General features: G+C 35.1%; 1 protein-coding gene across 4 annotated transcripts in view; it reads left to right on the forward strand.

Annotated features, from left to right (window-relative positions):
* The window catches only part of VPS13B (vacuolar protein sorting 13 homolog B), a 616,840-nt gene that overhangs the window by 83,783 nt on the left and 507,635 nt on the right, over nucleotides 1–25,422 (forward strand). For all 4 annotated transcript variants that reach the window (XM_085896658.1, XM_085896654.1, XM_085896653.1 and 1 more), the window contains exon 4: nucleotides 15,759–15,885. In XM_085896658.1, coding sequence (XP_085752784.1) covers nucleotides 15,759–15,885 — 127 coding nt within the window. The remainder of the gene's footprint in view (nucleotides 1–15,758; nucleotides 15,886–25,422) is intronic.

Raw genomic sequence — 25,422 nt, forward strand, 5'->3', positions numbered from 1 at the left:
TCAACACCAAAATGTTGTTTAGGTCTTTCTACTCACAATGAATCAATGTCTATCTATCCCTGTAGATCTGAATCTATTTCATATGCATTGTAATGTTGAAGCACACACTGTCAAAGTACTTCTTATTGTTTGTCCATTGCATACACATACACTACCAGTCAAAAGTTTGGATACACCTACTCATTCAAGGGTTTTTCTGTATTTTTACTATTTTCTACATTGTAGAATAATAGTGAAGATGTCAAAACTATGAAATAACACATATGGAATTATGTAGTAACCAGAAAAGTGTTAAACAAATCAAAATATATTTTAGATTCTTAAAAGTAGCCACCCTTTGCTTTGATGACAACTTTGCACACTCTTGGCATTTTCTCAACCAGCTTCATTGATTATGATTCTGATTATTATGCTTGATTATGAGAACACAATAAATAAAATGTACAATTCTTTTTTTTAACTTCCATTTTCTTCAAGTTTAGCTTGAGTACAAAGCGGATGCGGACAGGCTTTGCATTTTGAGGTGCTTTCTTGCTATTATTGTGACTATCTCCACTGAAATTAAGATGACCTTTTCATTTGATCTAATCAGAGTTGACATGCTCACATTTCTTTTGGCACACTTTTCAAGAGTTTGTGGAATCTCATTTACTTCAACAAGTGAGTCAGATCTTTGCAGGGATTTGTTCATACGATTTAGTTCCTGTAACGTATACAAAAGACCACGGAGGATTAAAAAAAAAAAAAAAAACGGTTTAATTATGTCAACTGTTTTTTAAATTTTTATTATGGCCACCATGAATCGACCACCGCTCCAACAGTTTACGTCCAAAAGTAGTGTAGCGTCCAAAAGTGGTGGCAATAGCGTAGACTGACTGACCACTTCTCATGTTGATTACTGCACTGCCATACTTCATTTGCCAGTTTATTACAGCCTTATTTAAGAGCACCATATTTGGTTCAGAAATTTACAGCCCAACTGAATGAGCTTGTAAATACGATCATATAACTCCATGTTGAAATGGTCATTTCCTAATTCAGAAACTCGTTTAACTTAAAGTGTTCCTACTTTCAAAGGCATTCACGATGTTGCTCCATCTTGTATTGTTCAATGTCTCACCTTGCTCGCTCCACTCGTTTGCTCTACCCTTTTAACAACTCCTTGAACAACATAAAAAATTGCTTTTGGTCAAGACTTTTCAAAACTTATTCAACTCTCGGATCCTTTTTTGAAATTGTGCTATTGCCTTGAGAAGGATGCAGACAATTAACCAGTGGTGACAATGAATATTTTATTGGAGATCCTTAATTTAGTTCTCTATGTACATTTTAAATTCCTACAGCAATCAATATATTGTGCATTCATTACACCTATCTTATGAACCTTTCAGGTAATCACAGGTGATAATGTCATCTCAAGCCGAGTGTGAATATCTATTCACCTTTTTGTGTTTGAGTTGGGATGGAAGCTTTTCTGAGAAACTTGGAAAACAAACAATGTCATGACTCTACTGTGAGTGACTACAGGATTAGCAGCAATGTTGTGTTGTATTGTGGAACATGAGTTGAATTCCTGTGTCCCACAAAGCAGGGATGGGTGTTTTATATTGCTGAACAAAGCTTGATGTATTGTCTGTCGAGTTGAAGGTGAGGTTTACATTCACTCATCCTCCAATCTTCGAAGTGCCTGTCACTCTCATTATTCCACTACGTGGCATTCTTCAAGAAGACACCGTGAGGCATCCTCCCCACCCCGACCCCCCACTCCGGTTCCAGGCTATGTCTGTGCGTACACTGAAATAGTTTCTTCTTGTGCAACAGAAACTTCTTCATGGAAGTTTTGTTTCAATTTGAGTCTGCACACTTAAAAATACACAAATGGCTTTTATTAGCCCCCTGTTGGGCTTCATTCGAAATGTGGCTTATGGATTTGGTCTCGATTTTCATGTCCTTGCATGTGTGCATGCGTTTGCAACCACATCTCGGACATGTATGGACCAATTTTTTTTTACTTGGCACAGACAACACATGATCGTATACATATGCACATTATTTTGTTTCGCGATGCGATCAAAGATGGCCGACTAGCGGCCATTTTAGTTGTAAAAAATTACAAACCCAGTGTCGAACACATTGTCAACCATTTCTCGGATATGCATTGACCAATCTTGTTCAAGCTTGGCACAAGTGCAGTGCACAATGGCATACACTTATCGTGACTTTATTTTTGCAATATGATCATAAATGGTAGACTGGTGGCAATTTTAGATGTAAAAAAACCCTGATGTTAAACACATCCTCAACCATTTCTCGGACATGTGTTTACCAATGTCGTTCAAACTTGGCACCCAGAAAATGATCTGATGAAATGATCACTTTATTTTGCGATCTGATGAAAGATGGCAGATTTGTAGACTGGCAGCCATTTTAGTTGTCCATAAATATGGGCTGGCCATTTAATTCCAACAACACACAACAACAGGAATTTTTAACGCCATTTTCCCTGCTTGAGTGGGGGTTAGCCTTGCGGGCCCCATGCCGATCTTCTCCAATCATGGTTTCCTTTTTGGGCCAATGTTTTATGGCCGAACGCTCTTCCTGACGCCAACCCTTTTAGTCGCCTCTTACGACACGCAGGGATACGGTGTACCTATTCTAAACCGGGGCACACACTGGGTTAGCTGTTTATTTCAATTCAGCCTAATTACTAAAACAACGGAGGCTATGACATTTTGTCATTTTTTTTTTGGAACTTCTTGTTTGCTATTTCTATGATGCTGTGATTCGAGGTTTATATTCCATATAAAAAAAATTTGTTGATGTGAAAGTACACTGATGTCTCTGAATGTACTTACTTGCCCTCCTTGTGATGTTTGTGCAAGCTTCTTCATGAGCTATACAAAATTGTTTAAAAAGGATAACCACCTTGAATAATTGATTTAATTATTTTTTTGAGATACTGTTCCTCTATGTCTATGGTAACCACATTTTATTTTATACCTCATTTTAATGAAATAACTTTCATCTTTGAATGTTTTTTTATTTTTTTTATTTTAAGAGTGTTTTTAATTAATTTTTAAGGCTCATCTATAGTGAAGCTTGCACATGAATTATATTTTGGGAAAATACATTTGCAAACATCGATGGACTTTTGTATGAATTACAATGACATTGGGAGATGATGGAACATCCACAAGGTAAATAGAACTTCCACCTTTCTTCCTACATCTTGAGCTGTTGGTTCAAATGGGATCACGAACAAGCCAACCCTTTTGTCTAATTTTAGTGTGTCTTGTAGATCCTTAAACCTGTGGCCAATTACATCACAAGTGCTAATTAATAATAGCTGGGCTCATCTTGTACTTTTGCATGCATACATGTTGCTTATGCAGGTTGCCACATTTGAGCCTGGGGAGTAAGTAACTGCTGAAATCTATCTATTTGGGTTCTTCTCGACATCTTTGTTCTTTGTTCCTTTCATACTTCTTTCTATTTTTTTTCACAATTCTCTTTATTCATTCGAATTCTTGCTTTTTCTTCTTTCATCTCTTTTACTATCTATTTCTCTTATTCGTTATCTATCTCTCTCAGGAGAAGTGAATTCTTGCAGAATTTTTTTTCTGTAAGGCTCACTTGGCTGTGCCTGGATGGGTTTGAGGGTTGTGGAGTAGCAGCTGAAACCCAAATCCTATCCAGGTTCCTCCTGATGACTCCATCTTTGCTCTTTACTTCTTTAGGTTCCTTCTTGGTCTTCTGTTTGAATTTGCTACTGTGGAACACCAAAATGGAAGCATGCAGTCTTGTATTTGTGGGCAATGTACCTGGCTTGCTTGTGCTCATTTCGGTAAAAAAGTATTTTACTATCAGTAATAACACTTGCACTTTAGTCTGGTAATGCAATGACTGGAGTTGCAAACGTGTTTTATTGCGAAGGTTTGGGAGTTTGTGTGCTGTCTTGCATAGCAGTTCGGTTGCTGCTTTATGTATGGAACAGCTGGAGCTGCATTGGAGCTGTCAAGCAGTGACCGAGCCAGTCCCCAGCACGGCAGACTGAGAAACCAACTCAACAGTGCAGGCCGCGCCGCCAAGACTTTTTATTACCTCAAAGCACCTTTGTAATTTCAGCCAGAAAATAAGTGTCGAAGTCTGTGGCTCAAAATTGAGGCCTTGTGAGTTACTAGTTTAAGAGGTTAAAGAAAGCACAGGCTATCTTTTGCTCCGACGAAGGGTTAACGTCTAAAATGTCTGCTTCTCTTTGCTTCCCATACCAGCATACCACAAACAAAGTCCTGTGGATTTCATTCCACAATAATTTCATGCAACAGGCTATTAAATAATGATCACTAATAAATAATAACGTAGCAAGAATAAGTATAATTGGTGTTTTCACTTTTCCATCATGCGTACAGCTGTTTTATTGTCGTACTTATTGTGGCATTTCTCGAAGGAAAATTGTCACTGCTGGCAATGTGATGGCACACATGCAGTACATGTACCTTTTGAGCTGTATATTGTGGGTTTCATTCTTCACCAGGCTGTAAACTGTTGGATTGGTGGTTTGCAAGCAGGGCGATGCATTAATGAGTATGCAGTCCTTCAGATGGATTTTAAACAGGGGACTTGTCGACTCCCAGTAGCCGCCTGGCTTTATAGGTCTAATGGTGTTTTTTGAAGCAGGGTCGGTAGGTTAATGCCTGCACCCTGAACATATTCAAGATTCCAGTTCTAAGATGTAGGTGCAGTGAATCAGCACCTAGTTAAAGCGTGCCTCATTAATGATGCAACCTGCAAGACAAACTTGTAATTAATAAAATCCTGGCCCAATATGAATTGCCATTGATGATCACTATTATGGCCACTTGAGTGTGTTTGTCACTTGTAAAAAAATCTTGATGTACAAAGCAGAATTTTTGCTGCGGCGTTAATCTGGCTGGTCCATTCGCTCCAATTTCTAGTGTTAGTATTTAACGATTCCATCATTTACCCCCCCCCCCACCACCACCTCACCTCCAAAAAAAGTAATTGCTTGCAATAGCTCTGGCTTAGTCTTATAAAAAATTATTTGTATTTTTTACATGGTCTCAGGCTCATGGAGGAGTTGCGACACAAATCATCCAAACAGTCATTAGACAACAATGAAGTTCAGCCTCGGATAAACAGCCACTGTTTGGCAGAAATGAAAGTGTGGGATGAAAATAAATTGGTAATTCCTTCTCAGGGCACTCTGGGTACCGGTGACATCTTCTTTGTGAAGTCACTTTAATCACCTTAGTGAACATTACAATTTAGGAGAAATTTTCCACTCTCCAGGGTATGTCAACCCAGAGGATTTATCTGTGCGCTGTCCTCTAAATGCTGAGTGTCAAGGAATGGCACATCCTGGGTATGGCTTGGCTAGAGTGAAAATCAAACTGCTGGCCTCCTCTAAACATTATGCCACTGAGTCTGGTTCATTTTTCCATCCATGATTTGATGCTAACCATCCAATCCCTTGATTTGAGGGTGCCTTCAGCAATGATGCGTTCAGGGGCAAGCTCTCAGCTGCGAAATGTTAGCGACTTGTAATCGGTGCCCGATGTTTTGTGTATGAACAGGATGGGATGGATGAATGGATGGGCAACAAAAGGAAACTTTTTATGCCAAAGCCAGTGTGTTTGTGTGACTTGATTAAAGAGGGATGGATTTGAAAATACTCTTGGTTATAATGTTGATATTGAGCTAAAAATGCTCATGAAACAACAAAATATAAAGAGAGAAGACTCCTTGGAGGCAATACAAACAGTCATAAAGTGCAATAATATACAATTGAAATTGAATTGTAGTTAAATGGTATGTTCACAATGTAAAATATTTATGGAAGAAGCCAAGTCAGGATGACCACATAAACCAGCTGAGGATGATGTAAAGTTTTTGTTAATCTTTTGGATATCTGTGATGTTGGATTAAAAAAGAATTTAAAAATTGAAAACTGGTGAAACTTCTTGGGACACTTAACAATGGATAAGAAGTGTTACTACATGGCGAGAATCACTCAATCGATCGAGCAAATGTATCGTACTTTTGACGGAACATCAGGGCTCCGAAATAGGTTCTTTGGCAAGGGTTATGATTGGTGGATTGTCATGGCATTCCCAACAGTCAGTCAGGGTGGGAACTTGTAATTTTTTTCGGGGTGCTGGCGATAATTCGCTCACTCTTCGGGAAAGACACCGTGGGATCTTTAAAGTTCGCCAATGACCACTGCGAGCAGATGGGTCTTCTGGCTTAAAATCTTTCCAATGGCTGGTGCATGAATGTGAAACACCAGAATGACCGTTTATAGCTGGGTCGAGATTTGAACCCAGGAGAGATAACTCAGAACGCGAGTAGACAGTTGCACAAATTTATGAAAAATTGTACATGCTGTGAGGCCATGTTTCGGTCGGTATGAAAAGAAAACCACCCTTTATTGACAAGAATAGACTTGTGTGTGAATCTCAGCAAATACAAATGCAATTGATCCCTTTGTTTTAATTCTCGCATGAGTTGTAAGATCTTTGTGTGTGAAGCTCGTATTTTCCGACCACTTGGCATCATATTATATCATCCTTGCTGTCTTTTTGTGGTTGCATATTCTTCTGATTCATCGCCTTGTTGCTCACCTTGCTGTATGCTAGTTTGGGGCATGGTGCTGAACCCTCGAAGCAAGCTGAACTTCGTGTAGTTTTGTATCGAGGTGTCAAAGCCAAGAGGAGAATTTACTTTTCTCCGCTTACAGAACCACAAACGCAAGAGGCCCGGGGTTTGACCCCGATTCGGGACTCTCCCCTGGGTCTGTCTGCTCTCAGATGTGGATATGTGTCCGTGGGCTGGTTTGGTCTGCCTGTAATGCGAGACGCATTACAGGCACGTGTACAAATGCTCACTGCCCCAGCGATCATGGCTTTTCCACGCCAGCTTGGCACGACACTCGGCTCGGCTCCATCCCACCAGTTCCTTTTGCACACCAAAACTACAGGTGTTGAAAGGTTTTCTGGGGAGAGTGTGTGCGGGGGAGCCTTGTTGTTTCTTGTTTCTAGTAGCATATGGTGTGATCGTTTTTTTTCAGCGGTGGAGGGGGTTGGCATTGAGTTGAAACTGTCGGAGGTTAATACAGACGCCCTTGGGGAGTGTTTTCAGAAGCGGACCTGCTTTGCATGGAGAAAATGTAATGTCAATTAGCCATTTAGTGTGTTCATGTTCTCCATTTATTACATTGGAAAATGAACGAATAATTTTTTGCAAATTTCTTCAGTGTTAAGTAATTCCTCTTGTATCAACCAGTTTATGTTTCTTTCTTTTTTTTTTTGGTCTCACACCTTCAACGTGGAGCACATGCATGTACTCCCCCCCCCTCCACCTTTTGCACTGTTCAAAACTGTGCCTGCATTATATGACCAGGACATGATAACTTCATTCGGCAGAATCTCTGTGGAACCTGTCTTGCGGGTGTGTGAGCAATATTTGTTTCAATAGTTAGAGCATCTCTACCGAGATGACCTAATAAAGCCGGTCCAAATGTCCGTCCGTACGTCCATCAACAATTTTTCTTTCTGATCTTGATGAAACTTAGTATGTGGGTAGAGGTCGATGAGTGTTGCACAACGATATAACTTTTGTCCGGGTTCAAGTTCAGGCTCAAGGTTATGAGGTCACGTAAGTTGTAAAAATCGCCATTTTCAAAACCTATCTAGTCTGCCATTCTACAAGATATTCGGCAACTGTTTATTGATTATGATAGTAAAAAATATTATCTTGTATTTAACCGGACAGATTTTTGAATTCACTTCCCGTTTGGCCGCCACGTAACCTGGAAGATGGTCAAAAACACCTCCCGGTACAAAGAAAACTTTTTACTTCCGATCTTGATGAAATTTGGTATGTGAGTAGAGGTCGATGAGTGATACCCAACGACATATTTTTTTCCCGGATTCGAGGTCAGGGTCAAGGTCACGAAAGTTGTGAAAGTTGCCATTTTCAAAACCTATCTACTCTGTCATTTTAGGAGATATCTGGCAACGGTTCATCGATGATAGTAAAAAACATTATAGAGATGACCATCACCCCCACACGAGGGTAATTTTTTTCTTATTACCTTCAGTGAACCTCGCTTTGAAGGATTGGGATTGCGGGAGGTGGTTGTGTGATGGGTTGAATTTTGGGTGCTGGGCTGAAAGGGCAGTATAATTGTCAGCCCGTCCCTCACTGTGTGTGTCTGTGTGTCCGTCCATAACTTTTTATCTTGCCAAAACGAAGTTTTTTTCAAGATATGTTAGTCAGCTTGTATGTTTTATTTATTTATTTATTTATTTTTGTTTGTTTGTTTGTCTGTAATCACGTATAAAAAAATTCTGCAGAGCAGTTATCATCGGAAATTTTTGTAACTTCGCATATCAGAGGCCTATAGAGGTCCCTTTCACTGCACACAATTTTGAAGGTCAAGGTCACTTCGGTGCAAATCAGGGGAGTTGACGAAACCCTTATTTTTTGAGTAATTTTGATCGGATCGTCTTCAAACTTCATGGTAATATAGTTCATGGTCTGGTGCTCAGCTGATTAATTTTTGGTGGCGATTGGCCTTGACCTTCATGGTTAGCGCCTGAGGTCAAACATATTTGACCCCAAGGTCAAATTTTCAAGTTTTAGGAACCATATAGTGTAGTACCTCAAATTGAACACCTCGATGAGTGCTTTCTCGATATGTCAAGCTTGAGACATTATGACGTCATTTGGTGACGTTATGAGGCAAACGCATATTTATCTTGCCAAAACGAAGTTTTTGCGAGATATGTTAGTCAGCTTGTATGGTTTTTTTTTGTTTGTTTGTTTGTTTGTTTGTTTGTTTGTCTGTAATCACGTATAAAAAATTCTGCAGAGCAGTTATCATCGGAAATTTTTGTAACTTCGCATATCAGAGGCCTATAGAGGTCCCTTTCAGTGCACACAATTTTGAAGGTCAAGGTCACTTTGGTGCAAATCAGGGGAGTTGACGAAACCCTTATTTTTTGGGTAATTTTGATCGGATCGTCTTCAAACTTCATGGTAATATAGTTCATGGTCTGGCGCTCAGCTGATTAATTTTTGGTGGCGATTGGCCTTGACCTTCATGGTTATCACCTGAGGTCAAACATATTCGACCCCAAGGTGAAATTTTCAAGTTTTAGGAACCATATCGTGTAGTACTTCAAATTGAACACCTCGATGAGTGCTTTCAAGATATGTCAAGCTTGAGACATTATGACGTCATTTGGTGACGTTATGAGGCAAAAGCATATTTTTCATGGTTACTCTGTAGAACGATTCTCATCGGAATCTCTCGTAGGCAGATATTCCTCACGGGAGTCGCTCCTGGTGGATAGCAGCTCTGTTCACCTCAGTGTGACCTTAAAAAAGTCACACGTGGTCACCTTTTGGCAAGATACGGGTCACCCTGCGGGTGACATTGGTTTATTTTTTGTGTTTATCAGCTGAGTGCCAGACCATGAACTATATTCCCATGAAGTTTGAAGACTATTTAATCAAAATTACTCAAAATATAAGGGATTCGTCGACTCCCCTGATTTGCGACAAAGTGACCTTGACCTTCAAAATTTTGTGCACTGAAAGGGACCTCTATAGGCCTCTCATATGCGAAGTTACAAAAATTTCCAATGATAACTGTGCTGTGCAGAGTGATTTATACGTGATTACAGACCAAAAAAAAAAAACATATGAAGGTCAAGGCCAATCGCCACCAAAAAATAATCAGCTGAGCGCCAGACCATGAACTATATTCCCATAAAGTTTGAAGACGATCCGATCAAAATTACTCAAAAAATAAGGGTTGCGTCAACTCCCCTGATTTACACCAAAGTGACCTTGACCTTCAAAATTGTGTGCACTGAAAGGGACCTCTATAGGCCTCTGATATGCGAAGTTACAAAAATTTCCGATGATAACTGTGCTCTGCAGAATTTTTTTCTACGTGATTACAGACAAACAAACAAACAAACAAACAAAAAAAAACCATACAAGCTGACTAACATATCTCGTAAAAACTTCGTTTTGGCAAGATAAATATGCGTTTGCCTCATAACGTCACCAAATGACGTCATAATGTCTCAAGCTTGACATATCTAGAAAGCACTCATCGAGGTGTTCAATTTGAGGTACTACACGATATGGTTCCTAAAACTTGAAAATTTGACCTTGGGGTCAAATATGTTTGACCTCAGGCGCTAACCATGAAGGTCAAGGCCAATTGCCACCAAAAATTAATCAGCTTAGCGCCAGACCATGAACTATATTCCCATGAAGTTTGAAGACGATCCGATCACAATTACTCAAAAAATAAGGGTTTCGTCGACTCCCCTGATTTGCGACAAAGTGACCTTGACCTTTGACCTTGACCTTCAAAATTTTGTGCACTGAAAGGGACCTCTATAGGCCTCTGATATGCGAAGTTACAAAAATTTCCAATGATAACTGTGCTCTGCAGATTTTTTATACATGATTACAGACAAACAAACAAACCAAAAAACAAACAAAAAAAAACATACAAGCTGACTAACATATCTTGCAAAAACTTCGTTTTGGCAAGATAAAAAACCTTCAAAAATCTTCTCTGAAGTGGCTGAACAGATCGAGGCAACACTTCACACATATGACTGCCTATCCACGAGGAACAAAAGGTTCACACATGATATCATAGGTCACATGGTTTGGCAGCCATATTGGATTGAAGGAAAATATTAAATTATGTTTTCTCTTGAACCGCTTAATCGATCGACATGAAACTTCACAATTAGGATCTAGTAATGATTAGGAATACTTGTTTTAAATTTCAACTTGATTAGATGCATGGTCTGGCAGGCAGAATATATATATATATATATATATATATATATATATATATATATATATATATATATATATATATATATATATATTTGTTTTTGAATGAGGCTCCCTTGGCTGTGCCTGGATGGGTTTGAGCGTAGAGGATTATCAGCTGAAATGTGAATCCTATCCAGGTTCCTCCTGATTACTTCATCTTTGCTTTTTGCTTGTTTGGGTTCCTTCTGATTACTCCAATGCAGGACTGTACTGATTTGGTCTTCCATTTGACTTTAATTGAATTAATTTTATTGCAATTTATTTTATTTAGAAATCTCATTCTAAATTAAATTGAATAATAATGAAAAACGTCATGGGTCAGGGTCGGGTGTCCAATGAAAGCGTGGTTGCATCAAAGTGGGACATCTTTGTACCCGGTCATCACCCCCAGCAGTTATAAAGTGGCAGTTCCAATTATGTCTCCAATTACGACACAAAAAAACTACACAAACACCACACAAAACAAGTCTGAGTGAGGGTCTGCAATCTTTGATTGCTCTTTATAAAATCTATGCTTCAGTTTGATTTTTGGTGACTGCCAAAGTCAGACTTTTTCCACCTTTATTTTGTTTCAGCGACAGCACCCCTTTTCTCGATGTATCGGGCAGTACTTTGTCCCAATACAAACACCAAGGCTGCCAACAATTGCATCATGCAAAAGTCGATTTTTATTCATTTGTTTGAGTTTGGATGATGTTGCCAGCACCGCCTTTTATAGTCGGTGTTTTATTGCCGTTCACAACTTGCCCTGAGGCATTTAAGAGTGGACCATAAAATGTGGACTGCCACTGCACGTAGACCAGACAGGGCAGCCTGATTTACCTCCTCCCTGAAGGTTATTAATAGGCCAGCTGGATTTGCAAAAACTGGCTGTAGTTTGGGAAGAACAATATTGAAGAATGAACAACCAGTAAGTTGTATAGCTGCCCAACAAGACAAGGCTGAGGTCCGACGTTTCGGCCAAGGAGTGTTCTTCATGTGGGACTGTGCAGGAACCGCGTGCCAGTTGATAAACATCCTCCAAGGGGTGAGGGATGCATCACCTGAATGCAATTTTATGCAGATGGCCAAACGTCTATCGTGTGTGTGTGTGTGTGTGTGTGTGTGTGTGCGTGCGTGCGTGCGTGCGTGCGTGCGTGCGTGCGTGCGTGCGTGCGTGTTGGCGGAGGTGGGGGGGGCATTGTCTTAGCTTTTGTACATAATCTCAGACAGAAAGGAGTTAGAACCTGTATTAACTTTCATTCTGTCTTATTAGTACCCCACCAGTTTCACCGGAGGAAACTAGATTTGCTCTCCGTCTGTCCGTCCCACCTGTGGTTTTTCCGATATCCCCCCTCTTCCCCTCCCATACCTTTTTAACATATTCAACTGAAACTTGGTACATTGCTTTATTATGATAAGTTACAGAACAAGTTCAAGTTTCAGTGCATTTTGTCATTTTTTCATCGAGTTATGCCATTTTTAGATTTAGGAAATATCACATCAGTTGGGGACATGCATCGCAAAGCAATTCTTACTCTTGTTATCCTGTATTTCACGATGCTATAACATGTTGCAATAACCTGTAGGGGGAAACGGAGGTGTATTGGGACGCATCGCCTCAGCTGTTATAGGGGATGTCCCAATGACCCAATACATGTTAGTTCCCCCCTTCATTCAGATTATTGCAACATGTTAAATCATAGGACAAAATAATGCAATATTATACAGGTAGATGTAGCATTGTACAACATATTGCAATTTAGGATAGTTCAGCTTAGTACATATAGATAAAAGGTAATATATGATGGTTTTTCAGCTTTGATAGTATTATGTTTTGGATTATTATTAAAAACAAAACAAAACGTTTCATGTCTGAGATTGAAGTATTTGGAAAAAAAATAAAAAGATTAGGCCACACACATGCGTACATCTCATCTATTCCCACTTCACCCAATGTCACATGCAGGGTGGTGATTTGAAACAAAATGAGGGATCATCATCTGCATATTTATGTCACGTGATGTCTTCTCTTGCTCAACACATTGCACGCCTTGCCTGCACTGTTCTGAAGGAAGCTTACTCAATGGTCGAAATGTGTGACCTGAGCCTTGCCTTGCTGGGCAGCTGTTTCCGCCTGTGGAGCCTACATTTTTGAAGCGACTTGTGTTTTTTGTGCAAAATCTCATCTGACGATATTGTAATTCTCCTCGTACCAAGTTGGTATTCAAAAAAAAATTAAAAATAGGAATCCGAATCCTCAGTGTCACCAGACATGAACCCACACCTTTGAATGCCTCCCACATTTCCACACCATCCAGCCATAATGTGCAAGCGATGTGTTTTTGATTCTCTCGAATTTGTAAGCAGTATTTACAAGCATAGTCAAAAGGTTGAAACAAGGTCAGAAAAGGTTGTTTGACAGCTTTGCATTTAAACCCATGCATTGCTGCAGTATTTTGAGCCAGTGTTTACCCCAGTTTATTTATTTATAATCTGTCCGTCCGTCCGTCCGTCCGTCCGACCCACCTGTGGTTTTCCAGACTTTTTTTCCCCCATACCCTTAAACACACTCAAATGTACCAAGTTACATGGCTTTATTATTACAAGTAACAGAAAAAGTTCAAGTTTCAGGACGTTTTGTCAATTTTTCACAGTTATGCCCTTTTGGGACTTAGAAAATATCACATCGGTAAGGGACATGTATTGCAAATCAATTATTGCTGTTGTTTTGGATAATTTTCTCTGAGTGTTATTGAATTTAATTAAGTACGAGTGGGTACTCCTGCCCTCTGGGTGGGACTCGTGGGAGTGCCCTTATCGGCCCACTCTCAGTAGGTAATGTGCTGTGGCACATACTTGCATATGAAAAATCTGAAAAAAATCCCAATTTTTAAATACATGTAATTGTATGATATATATATATATATATATATATATATATATATATATATATATATATATATATATATATATATATATATATATATATATATATATATATAGTGTCGTCATTGTATGTACAGGGTGGCCATAAAGTCTGGCAACATAGCTGAATTATACATTCTAAATGGTTTATTGACATTACATTTCAATATATGATATGTTCAATGACATTACATGACATGTTCAATGCTTTGTCCCTCATGAGAAATGCACAATTGAATGCGCTGTGCAAAATTGCATTGAACATGTTGCACTCATGCAGCATTTCCATCAATCCGCGATGCGTTGCTTCAGATGAGTTGTCTCTGATTTTCATGAAATAAATCTGCACCTTCAGCATACCCAAGAAGTAATCAAGGGGGTTCAGATCTGGCAAACATGCAGCCCAATCCACAGGGCCATGTCATCCAATCCAGTTAGGGAAGGTTTTTTAAAATCTGTTTCCAGACTTTATGGCCACTACATATACATACCTATATGTATATATTTAATGCACTTGATGGAAGCGGGTCCCAATCATAGATTTAGGCATAACTTTATTTTCAATTTGACACCTTTGATGGAGGACTGCAGTCAAATGAATCCTATTGCTTGCTGGTTCCTGTGTTTCCTTCCCTTCTCTCCCTCTTCTTTTCCTGCTGGTTCATTCGTTTGCTTGCTTGTTATGTCCACCTGTTGCCACACTTTCAATCCATTGGCTTTTGTCCTCTGCCACCTTGCCCTTCAATGAGCTGAAATTTTGTATCTTTAATAAAAATGTTAACATTGATCATCAGTAGAGATGGTTTCCCCGTTATAAAGACCTCTGGAAATAATTCAGTCATTTCTTTTTAAAACAGAGGTCTAAAATATCGCATTTGGTGAAGTAAATGTGCAGAAATTAATTGCAAAAGGAGTCATGTCAGCCCAGAGCAGGTTTGACAGTGTGGCATTGGAAACACTCTTATTGTTGGTCAAATCTATTCTTGCTTCCAATACCCTCTCTATCTACCTGCATATACTCATTCAGATAAGGTTTGTGTTTTTATCCTTTGTCCACCTACTTACCTCCACACCATGGCTGGTTAACTGGCCTTCACTGTCTGTCACTCACCTCTTTCACATGCTTGCTTGTGTGTGACTGTGTCCGTGCATACCAGCCAAAGGTGTTTGCACAATCTGTGAAAAAAATAAAAAATAGCATTCTCCTTCGTTCAACCAATGGCAGTCATCTGTAGGCCAAAGCAAACATTATGAGGGTATTCTATCATTTTCAGAATTATGCTTGCGTTCCCACTCTGCAAGTTTCACTTGTGCTGCCCAGGTGTGATAGTGTGACTGAGGGAACACAGGGCTATGGCATGGTGTGTATGTGCCGCATGTTCTTTGATAAGTATCCTGCAGGGGATGAGTGTGACGATGGTATAAACCAAGCCAATGTCAATTACGCTGAGGAGCTGCTGATGATTTACTTTAAGCGATGACAGAAGCAAGGCTGGCAGGGTGGCCAAGAGGTACGCACATTCACCTCTAAGCTGTCTAGCGTGGATTTGAATCCCGAGCCAGCTATAAACTGTCATCTTGGTTTTCCACAGGCGGGGTGATTCATAAATGTGTGTGCTGTCCCTCGGATGGACGTTAAAGTGGGCATCCCATCTGCTGTCATTAGTTGGTGGATGGCAAAGATCCCACGATGTGTATCTTGAAGATTCGGCCAGCTTTTGCCGGCACCCTGACCAAGTTCTAAATTCCTTCCCTGAGTGGTGATCTGACCAGGATTGTAGTCTATTAACTGTTTTGGCAGCACCAACACTCTGCAAATGGCATGTTGCATGATGATGATGATGATGAGAGAAGCATGTTTTAACTGAGCAACTTCCTCAATAAGCATGAGGATGCTTTTACAGACATGCATTGGACATACATGCTGTACTTATTCCTATTTTGCGCTTTCTCTCCAGCCTGATGAGCATGAGAGTGCAAACTCTGATGTGAGCACTGGAAGTCACGGCACTGATCTTGCTGTTGGAGCAGTACGCGCTCGCAGGCTCCAGCATGGACCTCAGGCCGACGCCGACCTTGCTTCAGGTCAGAGTGTAACCCATGTGTGGCTTGTTTGAAGGATGATGTAAGTTTTTTTGTCCAGTTTTCCTGTCATTACCATTACAAGTTGATATTTCCTCCCCCCCTCCCCCCTCCACCCCAACTATATATATATATATATATATATATATATATATATATATATATATATATATATATATATATATATATATATATATATATATATAGTTATGTCATTTATATTGCATGAGCGGGATCCATTTTTTGGAATCTCTCACCATAAAATATTAAACCAGTTTATGCCACCGGTGATGAAGTCTCTGGCGGCATTGTTTTTGGGTTATCCATACATATGTAGGTACGTCCATGTGAATTTTCTCTGTATTCTCTGCAACCGCTTATCCGATTGACACAATTTTCACCATAGATGTGACGACTCATGCAGAATTTTTAATAATTATGATGTCACAGGTCACGTGGTGTGGCAGTCATGTTGGAAAAACGGAAAACTTTGGACCTCTGTATATCCTAAACTGCACCATGGAAATAATTGAAACTTGGCACCTGGCAACTGTGCTGCATGGGGAAAATAAGGGTGATTTGACTATGACATCCTCTGAAGTGGTATCCTTGTCAAAATTCGACATGTATGACACCGCATTCGATCAGTATGAAAATTTGAGAGGTATGAAAATCTAGGGATCGATTGGTCGACAGAAATGTTTTTTTTTTATGACATCATCAGTCATGTGGTTTGGCAGCCACATTGCTTTAAAAAAAACAAAGGAAAAAAATCTTCTTCTCCAGAACCGCTTTGATGATGTGTAAGACTTGTGTGATAATGTGTAAGTTGAATGTTGGCTGCACAATATGACCTCACTTACAGTGCCTTCAGAAAGTATTCACACCCCTTGACTTTTGTCACATTTTTTTGTGTTACAACCTGAATTTAAAATGGATTAAATTTATATATTTTTTGTCACCGATCCACACAAACATGTTTTTAGAAATTTGTACCAATTAATGAAAAGCTGAAATGTCTTGCACAAAAAAAGTATTCAACCCCCTGAGTCAATACTCTGAGGAAGCACTTTTGGCAGTGATTACAGCTTGGTGTCTTCTTTGGTATGTCTGTATCATCTTTGCACATCTGGATTTGGAGATTTTCTTCCATTCTTCCTTGCAGATTTGATCATTATCTGTCAAGTTGAATGGAGAGCATCGGTGAGCAGCAATCTTCAAGTATTTCCACAGATTCTCAATGTGATTTTAGTCTGGGCTTAGGCTGAGCCATTCGAAGGCTTTCACATTCTTGTTCTGAAGCCATTACACTGTTGCTTTGGCTGTATTCTTGGGGTCATTGTTCTGTTGGAATGTAAATCTTCGCCACAGTCGAAGGTCTTTTGCACTCTGAAGCAGGTTCTCCTCAAGGATTTGGCTTCATTCATTGTTCCCTCTATCCTTACAAGTCTCCCAGTCCATGCTGCTGAAAAGTATCACCAGAGCATCATGCTGTCACCACCATGCTTCACGGTAGAGATGGTGTTCGGTGAGTGATGAGCTGTGCTCAGTTTCTGCCAGACGTGGCGCTTTGCATTCAGGCCAAAGAGTTCAATTTTTGTCACATCAGACCACAGAATCTTTTCCCTCATGCTCTCAGAGTCTTTCACATGCCTTTTTGCAAACGCCAGGCATGCTGTCACGTGCCTTTATCTCAGGAGTGGTTTCCGTCTGGCCAATCTCCCATAAAGCCTAGATTTGTAAAGTGTTGCAGAGATTGTTGTCCTTCCAGCATGTAATCTCAGCCAATGGACCCTGTAGTTATGTCAGAGTGGTCATTATGTTCTTGGTCACCTCCCAGACCAAGATCCTTCTTTCCCAGTTGCTCAGTTTGGTCAGACGGCCAGCTCTAGGAAGAGTCTGGGCAGTTCCACATTCTTTCCATTTCCTAATGATGGAGCTCACTGTGCTCTCGGGTCAACACTAGAAATTGTTTTATCCCCTTCCCCAGATCTGTGCCTCCTCACAATTCTATCTCAGAGTTCTAAAGACAGTTCCTTGGACTTCATGGTAGAGTTTCTGCTCTCAACTGTGGGACCTCACATTGAAAGGTGTTTCTTTCTAAATCATGTCCAATCAATTGAATTTGGCCACAGGTGGACTCCATTCGAGTTGTAGAGACATCTCAAGGATGACCAAAGGAAATTGGATGCACTAGAGTTCAACTTGGAGTGTCAAAGCAAAGGGGTTGAATACTTATTGATCCAAGACTTTTCAGCTTTTCATTTTTAATTGATTTATAAAAATGTCTGAAAAAATGTTTTCCTTTTGTGTTATGGGGTATTATGTTTTTTTATCACAGATTTTTTTTATTTTATTTTATTATCAGTGTCAATTTTATTTTAAAATTCAATCCATTTTAAATTCAGACTGTAACACAACAAAATGTGAAAAAGTCAAGGGGTGTGAATACTTACTGAAGGCACTCTTTGCAGCCGATTATGGACCAGGGAGTTATTGCTCCATTTGAAAGCTATTACCTGAGGCGTACCATGAGTGCAACCTACATTCGCGAAACCGATGGTGAAAACCAGTGCAAAACTAGAAAGCATCTGAAAATACAAAGCACATCCACGTCCACTTTGTACTCCAACTAAACTTGATGAAAACGACTATTACCAATTGCCCCGATGAGTGCGGTAAGAAAAGCGGTCCCATTGTTGTGTTGGCGCTGTTACCCAGAGTACAGTGGGAAGTGACAGCACCTCCCCACTTCCCCCAAGCTCAGTGGCTGCGTTTGTCTAATTTAGCAGTCGTGTGTGTGTGTGTGTGTGTGTGTGTGTGTGTGTGTGTGTGTGTGTGTGTGTGTGTGTGTGTGTGTGTGTGTGTGTGTGTGTGTGTGTGTGTGTGTGTGTGTGTGTGTGTGTGTGTGTGTTAGCTTCACTATGAGCATGTAAAATAAGAAGAAAAAAAAAAAGAGAAATAAAAAGGGTACTCGTAAAATATTTGAGAACCAAATCCAGAAGATATTGAACCTTTCCTGGACTGATGGACTTGCAATCAGTTTGATACTCACTCACAATGTACATGCAGTGTAAATCTATTTTCACAAGCTCCTGGCAGAAAGCAAGGAGATGTACCTGTGTACACGTCCACGTACTGTGGGCGGTGCTCACTCACCATTTCACAGTCACTGTTGTTTCATTACGCTTGAAGCAGTTTGTTTCTGTGAGTAATAATGAATAATTTCATGGAGTTTTGACATTTGTGTGGAAAATATTTTTTCTTGAATTTTCCTTTGCTTCTTGCTCTTGAACACAGCATGCAGCTGTGAGTAGTGTAACAACAAACGTCTCGGATTTGCATTCACCGTGTTTCATTGGTAAACCAGCGCTCTGTTTTGAGACATTATACACATGACGCTGCCTTCTGATTATTATAGAATGACTCTAATTTCCAGGTAGTGCTGCAAATCGCTCAGCCCAGACTTGTAAGGGCTTGGATTTGTATTGTGCACTCCTGTAAGGTTCTGTTGTGGAGTTTGGAGAGAGATTTATTTATTTTTTGTAAATGTGGTCTGTTCTGTGCCTCGAGAAGAGGGAGGGTGGTTTCAGCTTCAAATATCTGGAAAGAATTTGGAAATGGACAAACATAACCGCACAGGTTATAACCGAGCTTACATTTACTTATTGCAGGATGTTTTTTTTTTTAGAATTGCAGGAAAGATGTGAAGATTATGAGAACATCTCCCATCCAATCAGTATGGTAGCATTGCTATGTTGGCATTAAATCTAAATAGCCCGATTGTGAGTAGATTTGAAGAAAACAAGAATTTTCTTATATTGTTCTTTTTTGTGTCTGTCCATAGTCAAGGCTCGTGGAAGAGTTCGAACAATGAACAAATCAGGACGCAAGTGAACAAAAGGAACAGTAGAGGGAGGGAGTGGGGGTGGGGGTGGAGGAGACACTAGCAGCAGAGGTGGACTTCGACAAATTAATGAGTGTGGGGAGGAAGGAGGGGTAGGGGAGGACGCATGGGATGACGCATGGGATGGAGAAGATGGATGCAGAAGCTCTCAGGAAGGAAAAACTGGAAATTTGGAAAGGGGTGGGATGGGGTGGAAGAGGGTGTGGTTGGGTTATTGTTTTTGTTTGTTTTTATTTTTTTTTGAAGTGAGGAGGATAAATAGGATAATATTGAGGAGGAAGAAAGTACAATATATGGAAAGAAAGAAGCAAATTGAGGAACACTGAGACAAAAGGCACACAATGTTTTTTCCCAGCTGTTACCCAAGGAGTAGGCCTTCAACAACAGGAAAACGAATTTGACAAATTCAGCACAACAAGGTACGATATAACATGGAAAATTGGACAGAAACACAAACAGCAACACAGGGATGAAGATGTAACAGAAAAACACGACAGATCCGGATCGGAAAAACTTAGCTTTATTGAGGTGGAAGCAGCAGCAGCAGGAGGAGAGGAGATTGGGACCATACTCTGTGCAGAGCGTTGGTGCTGCCGAAGCAGTCTCCTTGGGTATTGGGCACAATCCTGGACGGGTTGCCACTCCGCCACAGTATACCAGCATGCCGGCACTCATTTTACCGACCTCGGAAGGATGACATGCCGAGTTAACCCCACCTGGTATTAATTCAACAGGTGAGTGGGATTTGAACTCAGGACCCTCGGATACAAAGCCTGCCACCCTAGCCATTAAGCCAACATCACGCCTCGCATCTGTAGCTTCAACCACACGTGCAAAAATCCGTGTACCGAAAGTGATCCCCTTATCATACAGTTCCTAAATATTTTATTGAAGCATTGATTTATATTGATAGTTCACGAGGTTTTTTTGGCCATTGATGAAATGGCTGTTTTACTAGTTTTTAGCAAAGTTGGGGGAAGGAGGAAATAAATCTCTCATTGTATTATTCTCTGAACGTGTCCAAATGGTTAGGTCCAGGCAGATCCTCCCCTCACGCTCTTTTCCCTTGCCCTCCCCTCACGCTCCCTTCCCCTCCCCTCCCCTCATACTTCTTTCCCCTCCCTTCACGCTGCTTTCCCTTCCCCCACCCCTCTTCACTCCCCCACCCTTCCTCACTCCCCGCTGATTCCTCGTTCCTCCGCCCCTCCTCGATCTCCCTACCGTCTCACTCCTCCACCCCTCTCTCTCCCCTACTCAATCCCCACCCCCCACTTAGTATACCCGTTGTCCGGTTGGTAGTTATCTCCAGACGTGTCCGGACAGTGGTTATCTCTGGATAGACCATCCCCTCACACTGTTGTACCTTGCCCTCCCCTCACACTGCCTTCTGTTGACATATCTGGATGGTAATTATGTCCGGACGGTGACTATATATATATATATATATATATATATATATATATATATAGTATATATATAGTGTATATATATATATATATATATATATATATATATAGTGTATATATATATATATATATATATAGTGTATATATATATATATAGTGTATATATATATATATATATATATATATATATATATATATATATATATATATATATATATATATATATATATATATATATATAGTCTATATATATAGTCTATATATATAGTCTATATATATATATAGTCTATATATATAGTCTATATATATATATATATATATATATATATAGTCTATATATATATATATATATATATATATAGTCTATATATATAGTCTATATATATATATATATATATATATATATATATATATATATATATAGTCTATATATATATATAGTCTATATATATATATATAGTCTATATATATATATATAGTCTATATATATATATATATAGTCTATATATATATATATATAGTCTATATATATATATATATATAGTCTATATATATATATTTATATAGTCTATATATATATATATATATATATATATATAGTCTATATATATATATATATAGTCTATATATATATATATATATAGTCTATATATATATATATATATAGTCTATATATATATATATATATAGTCTATATATATATATATATATAGTCTATATATATATATAGTCTATATATATATATATATAGTCTATATATATATATATATAGTCTATATATATATATAGTCTATATATATATATATATATATATATATATATATATATATATATATATATATATATTCTATATATATAGTCTATATATATATATATATATATATAGTATATATATATATATATATAGTCTATATATATATATAGTCTATATATATATATATATATAGTCTATATATATATATATAGTCTATATATATATATAGTCTATATATATATATATATATATATATAGTCTATATATATATAGTCTATATATATATATATATAGTCTATATATATATATATATATATATATAGTCTATATATATATATAGTCTATATATATATATATAGTCTATATATATATATATAGTCTATATATATATATATAGTCTATATATATATATATATATATATATATATTAGTCTATATATATATATATAGTCTATATATATATATATATATTGTCTATATATATATATATATATATATATATATATATATATAGTCTATATATATATATATATAGTCTATATATATATATATATATATAGTATATATATATATATATATATATATATATATATATATATATATATATATAGTCTATATATATATATATATATATATATATATATATATATATATATATAGTCTATATATATATATATATATATATATATATATATAGTCTATATATATATATATACATATATATAGTCTATATATAGTCTATATATATATATATATATAGTCTATATATATATATATATATATATCTATATATATATATATATATATAGTCTATATATATATATATATATATAGTCTATATATATATAGTCTATATATATATAGTCTATATATATATATAGTCTATATATATAGTCTATATATATAGTCTATATATATAGTCTATATATATAGTCTATATATATAGTCTATATATATAGTCTATATATAGTCTATATATAGTCTATATATATATATATATATATAGTCTATATATATATATATAGTCTATATATATATATATATATATAGTCTATATATATATATATATATATATAGTCTATATATATATATATATATAGTCTATATATATATATATATATATATATATATATATAGTCTATATATATATATATATATATATATATATATATATATATATATATATATATATATATAGATAGTCTATATATATATATATATATATATATATATATATATATATATATATATATATATATAGTCTATATATATATATATATATATATATATATATATATATAGTCTATATATATATATATATATATATATATATATATATATATATAGTCTATATATATATATATATATATATATATATATATATATATAGTCTATATATATAGTCTATATATATAGTCTATATATATATATATATATATATATATATATATATAGTCTATATATATATATATATATATATATATATATATATATATATAGTCTATATATATATATATATATATATATAGTCTATATATATATATATATATATATAGTCTATATATATAGTCTATATATATAGTCTATATATATAGTCTATATGTCTATATATATATATATATAGTCTATATGTCTACATATATATATATATATATAGTCTATATGTCTACATATATATATATATATAGTCTATATATATATATATATATATATATAGTCTATATATATATATATATATATATATATATATATAGTCTATATATATATATATATATATATATATATATATATATATATATAGTCTATATATATATATATATATATATATATATATATATATATATATATATATATATATATATATAGTCTATATATATATGTCTATATATATATATATATAGTCTATATGTCTACATATATATATATATATATATAGTCTATATGTCTACATATATATATATATATAGTCTATATATATATATATATATATAGTCTATATATATATATATATATATATATATATATATATATATATAGTCTATATATATATATATATATATATATATATATATATATATATATATATATATATATATATATATATAGTATATATATATATATATATATATATAGTCTATATATATATATATATATATAGTATATATGTATATATGTATATATATATATATATATATATATATATATATATATATATATATAGTATATATATATATATATATAGTATATATATATATATATATATATATATATATATATATATATATATATATATATATATAGTCTATATATATATATATATATATATATATATATAGTCTATATATATATATATATATATATATATATATATATATATATATATATATATATATAGTCTATATATATATATATATATATAGTCTATATATATAGTATATATATATATATATATATAGTCTATATAGTCTATATAGTCTATATAGTCTATATATATATATATATATAGTATATATATATATATATATAGTCTATATATATATATAGTCTATATATATATATAGTCTATATATATATATAGTCTATATATATATATATATATATATATATATAGTCTATATATATATATAGTCTATATATATATATATATATATATATAGTCTATATATATATAGTCTATATATATATATAGTCTATATATATATATAGTCTATATATATATATATATATATATATATATATATATATATATATATATATATATATATATATATATATATATATATATATATATATATAGTCTATATATATATATATATATATATATATAGTCTATATATATATATATATATATATATATGGTCTATATATATATATATATATATATATATATATATATATATATATATATAGTCTATATATATATATCTATATAGTCTATATATATATATATATATAGTCTATATATATATAGTCTATATATATATATAGTCTATATATATAGTCTATATATATAGTCTATATATATAGTCTATATATATAGTCTATATATATAGTCTATATATATAGTCTATATATATAGTCTATATATATAGTCTATATATATAGTCTATATATATAGTCTATATATATAGTCTATATATATATATATATATATATATATATATATATATATAGTCTATATATATATATATATATATATATATATATATATATATATATATATATATATATATATATATATATATAGTCTATATATATAGTCTATATATATATATATATATATATATATATATATATATATATATATAGTCTATATATATATATATATATATATATATATATATATATATATATATATATATATATATAGTCTATATATATATATATATATATAGTCTCTATATATAGTCTCTATATATATATATATATATATATATATATATATATATATATATATATAGTCTATATATATA

Source organism: Eptatretus burgeri, chromosome 9, assembly GCF_056783735.1.
Source record: "Eptatretus burgeri isolate ZD-2024b chromosome 9, Ebu_testis_v1, whole genome shotgun sequence".
Lineage (NCBI taxonomy): Eukaryota > Metazoa > Chordata > Myxini > Myxiniformes > Myxinidae > Eptatretus > Eptatretus burgeri.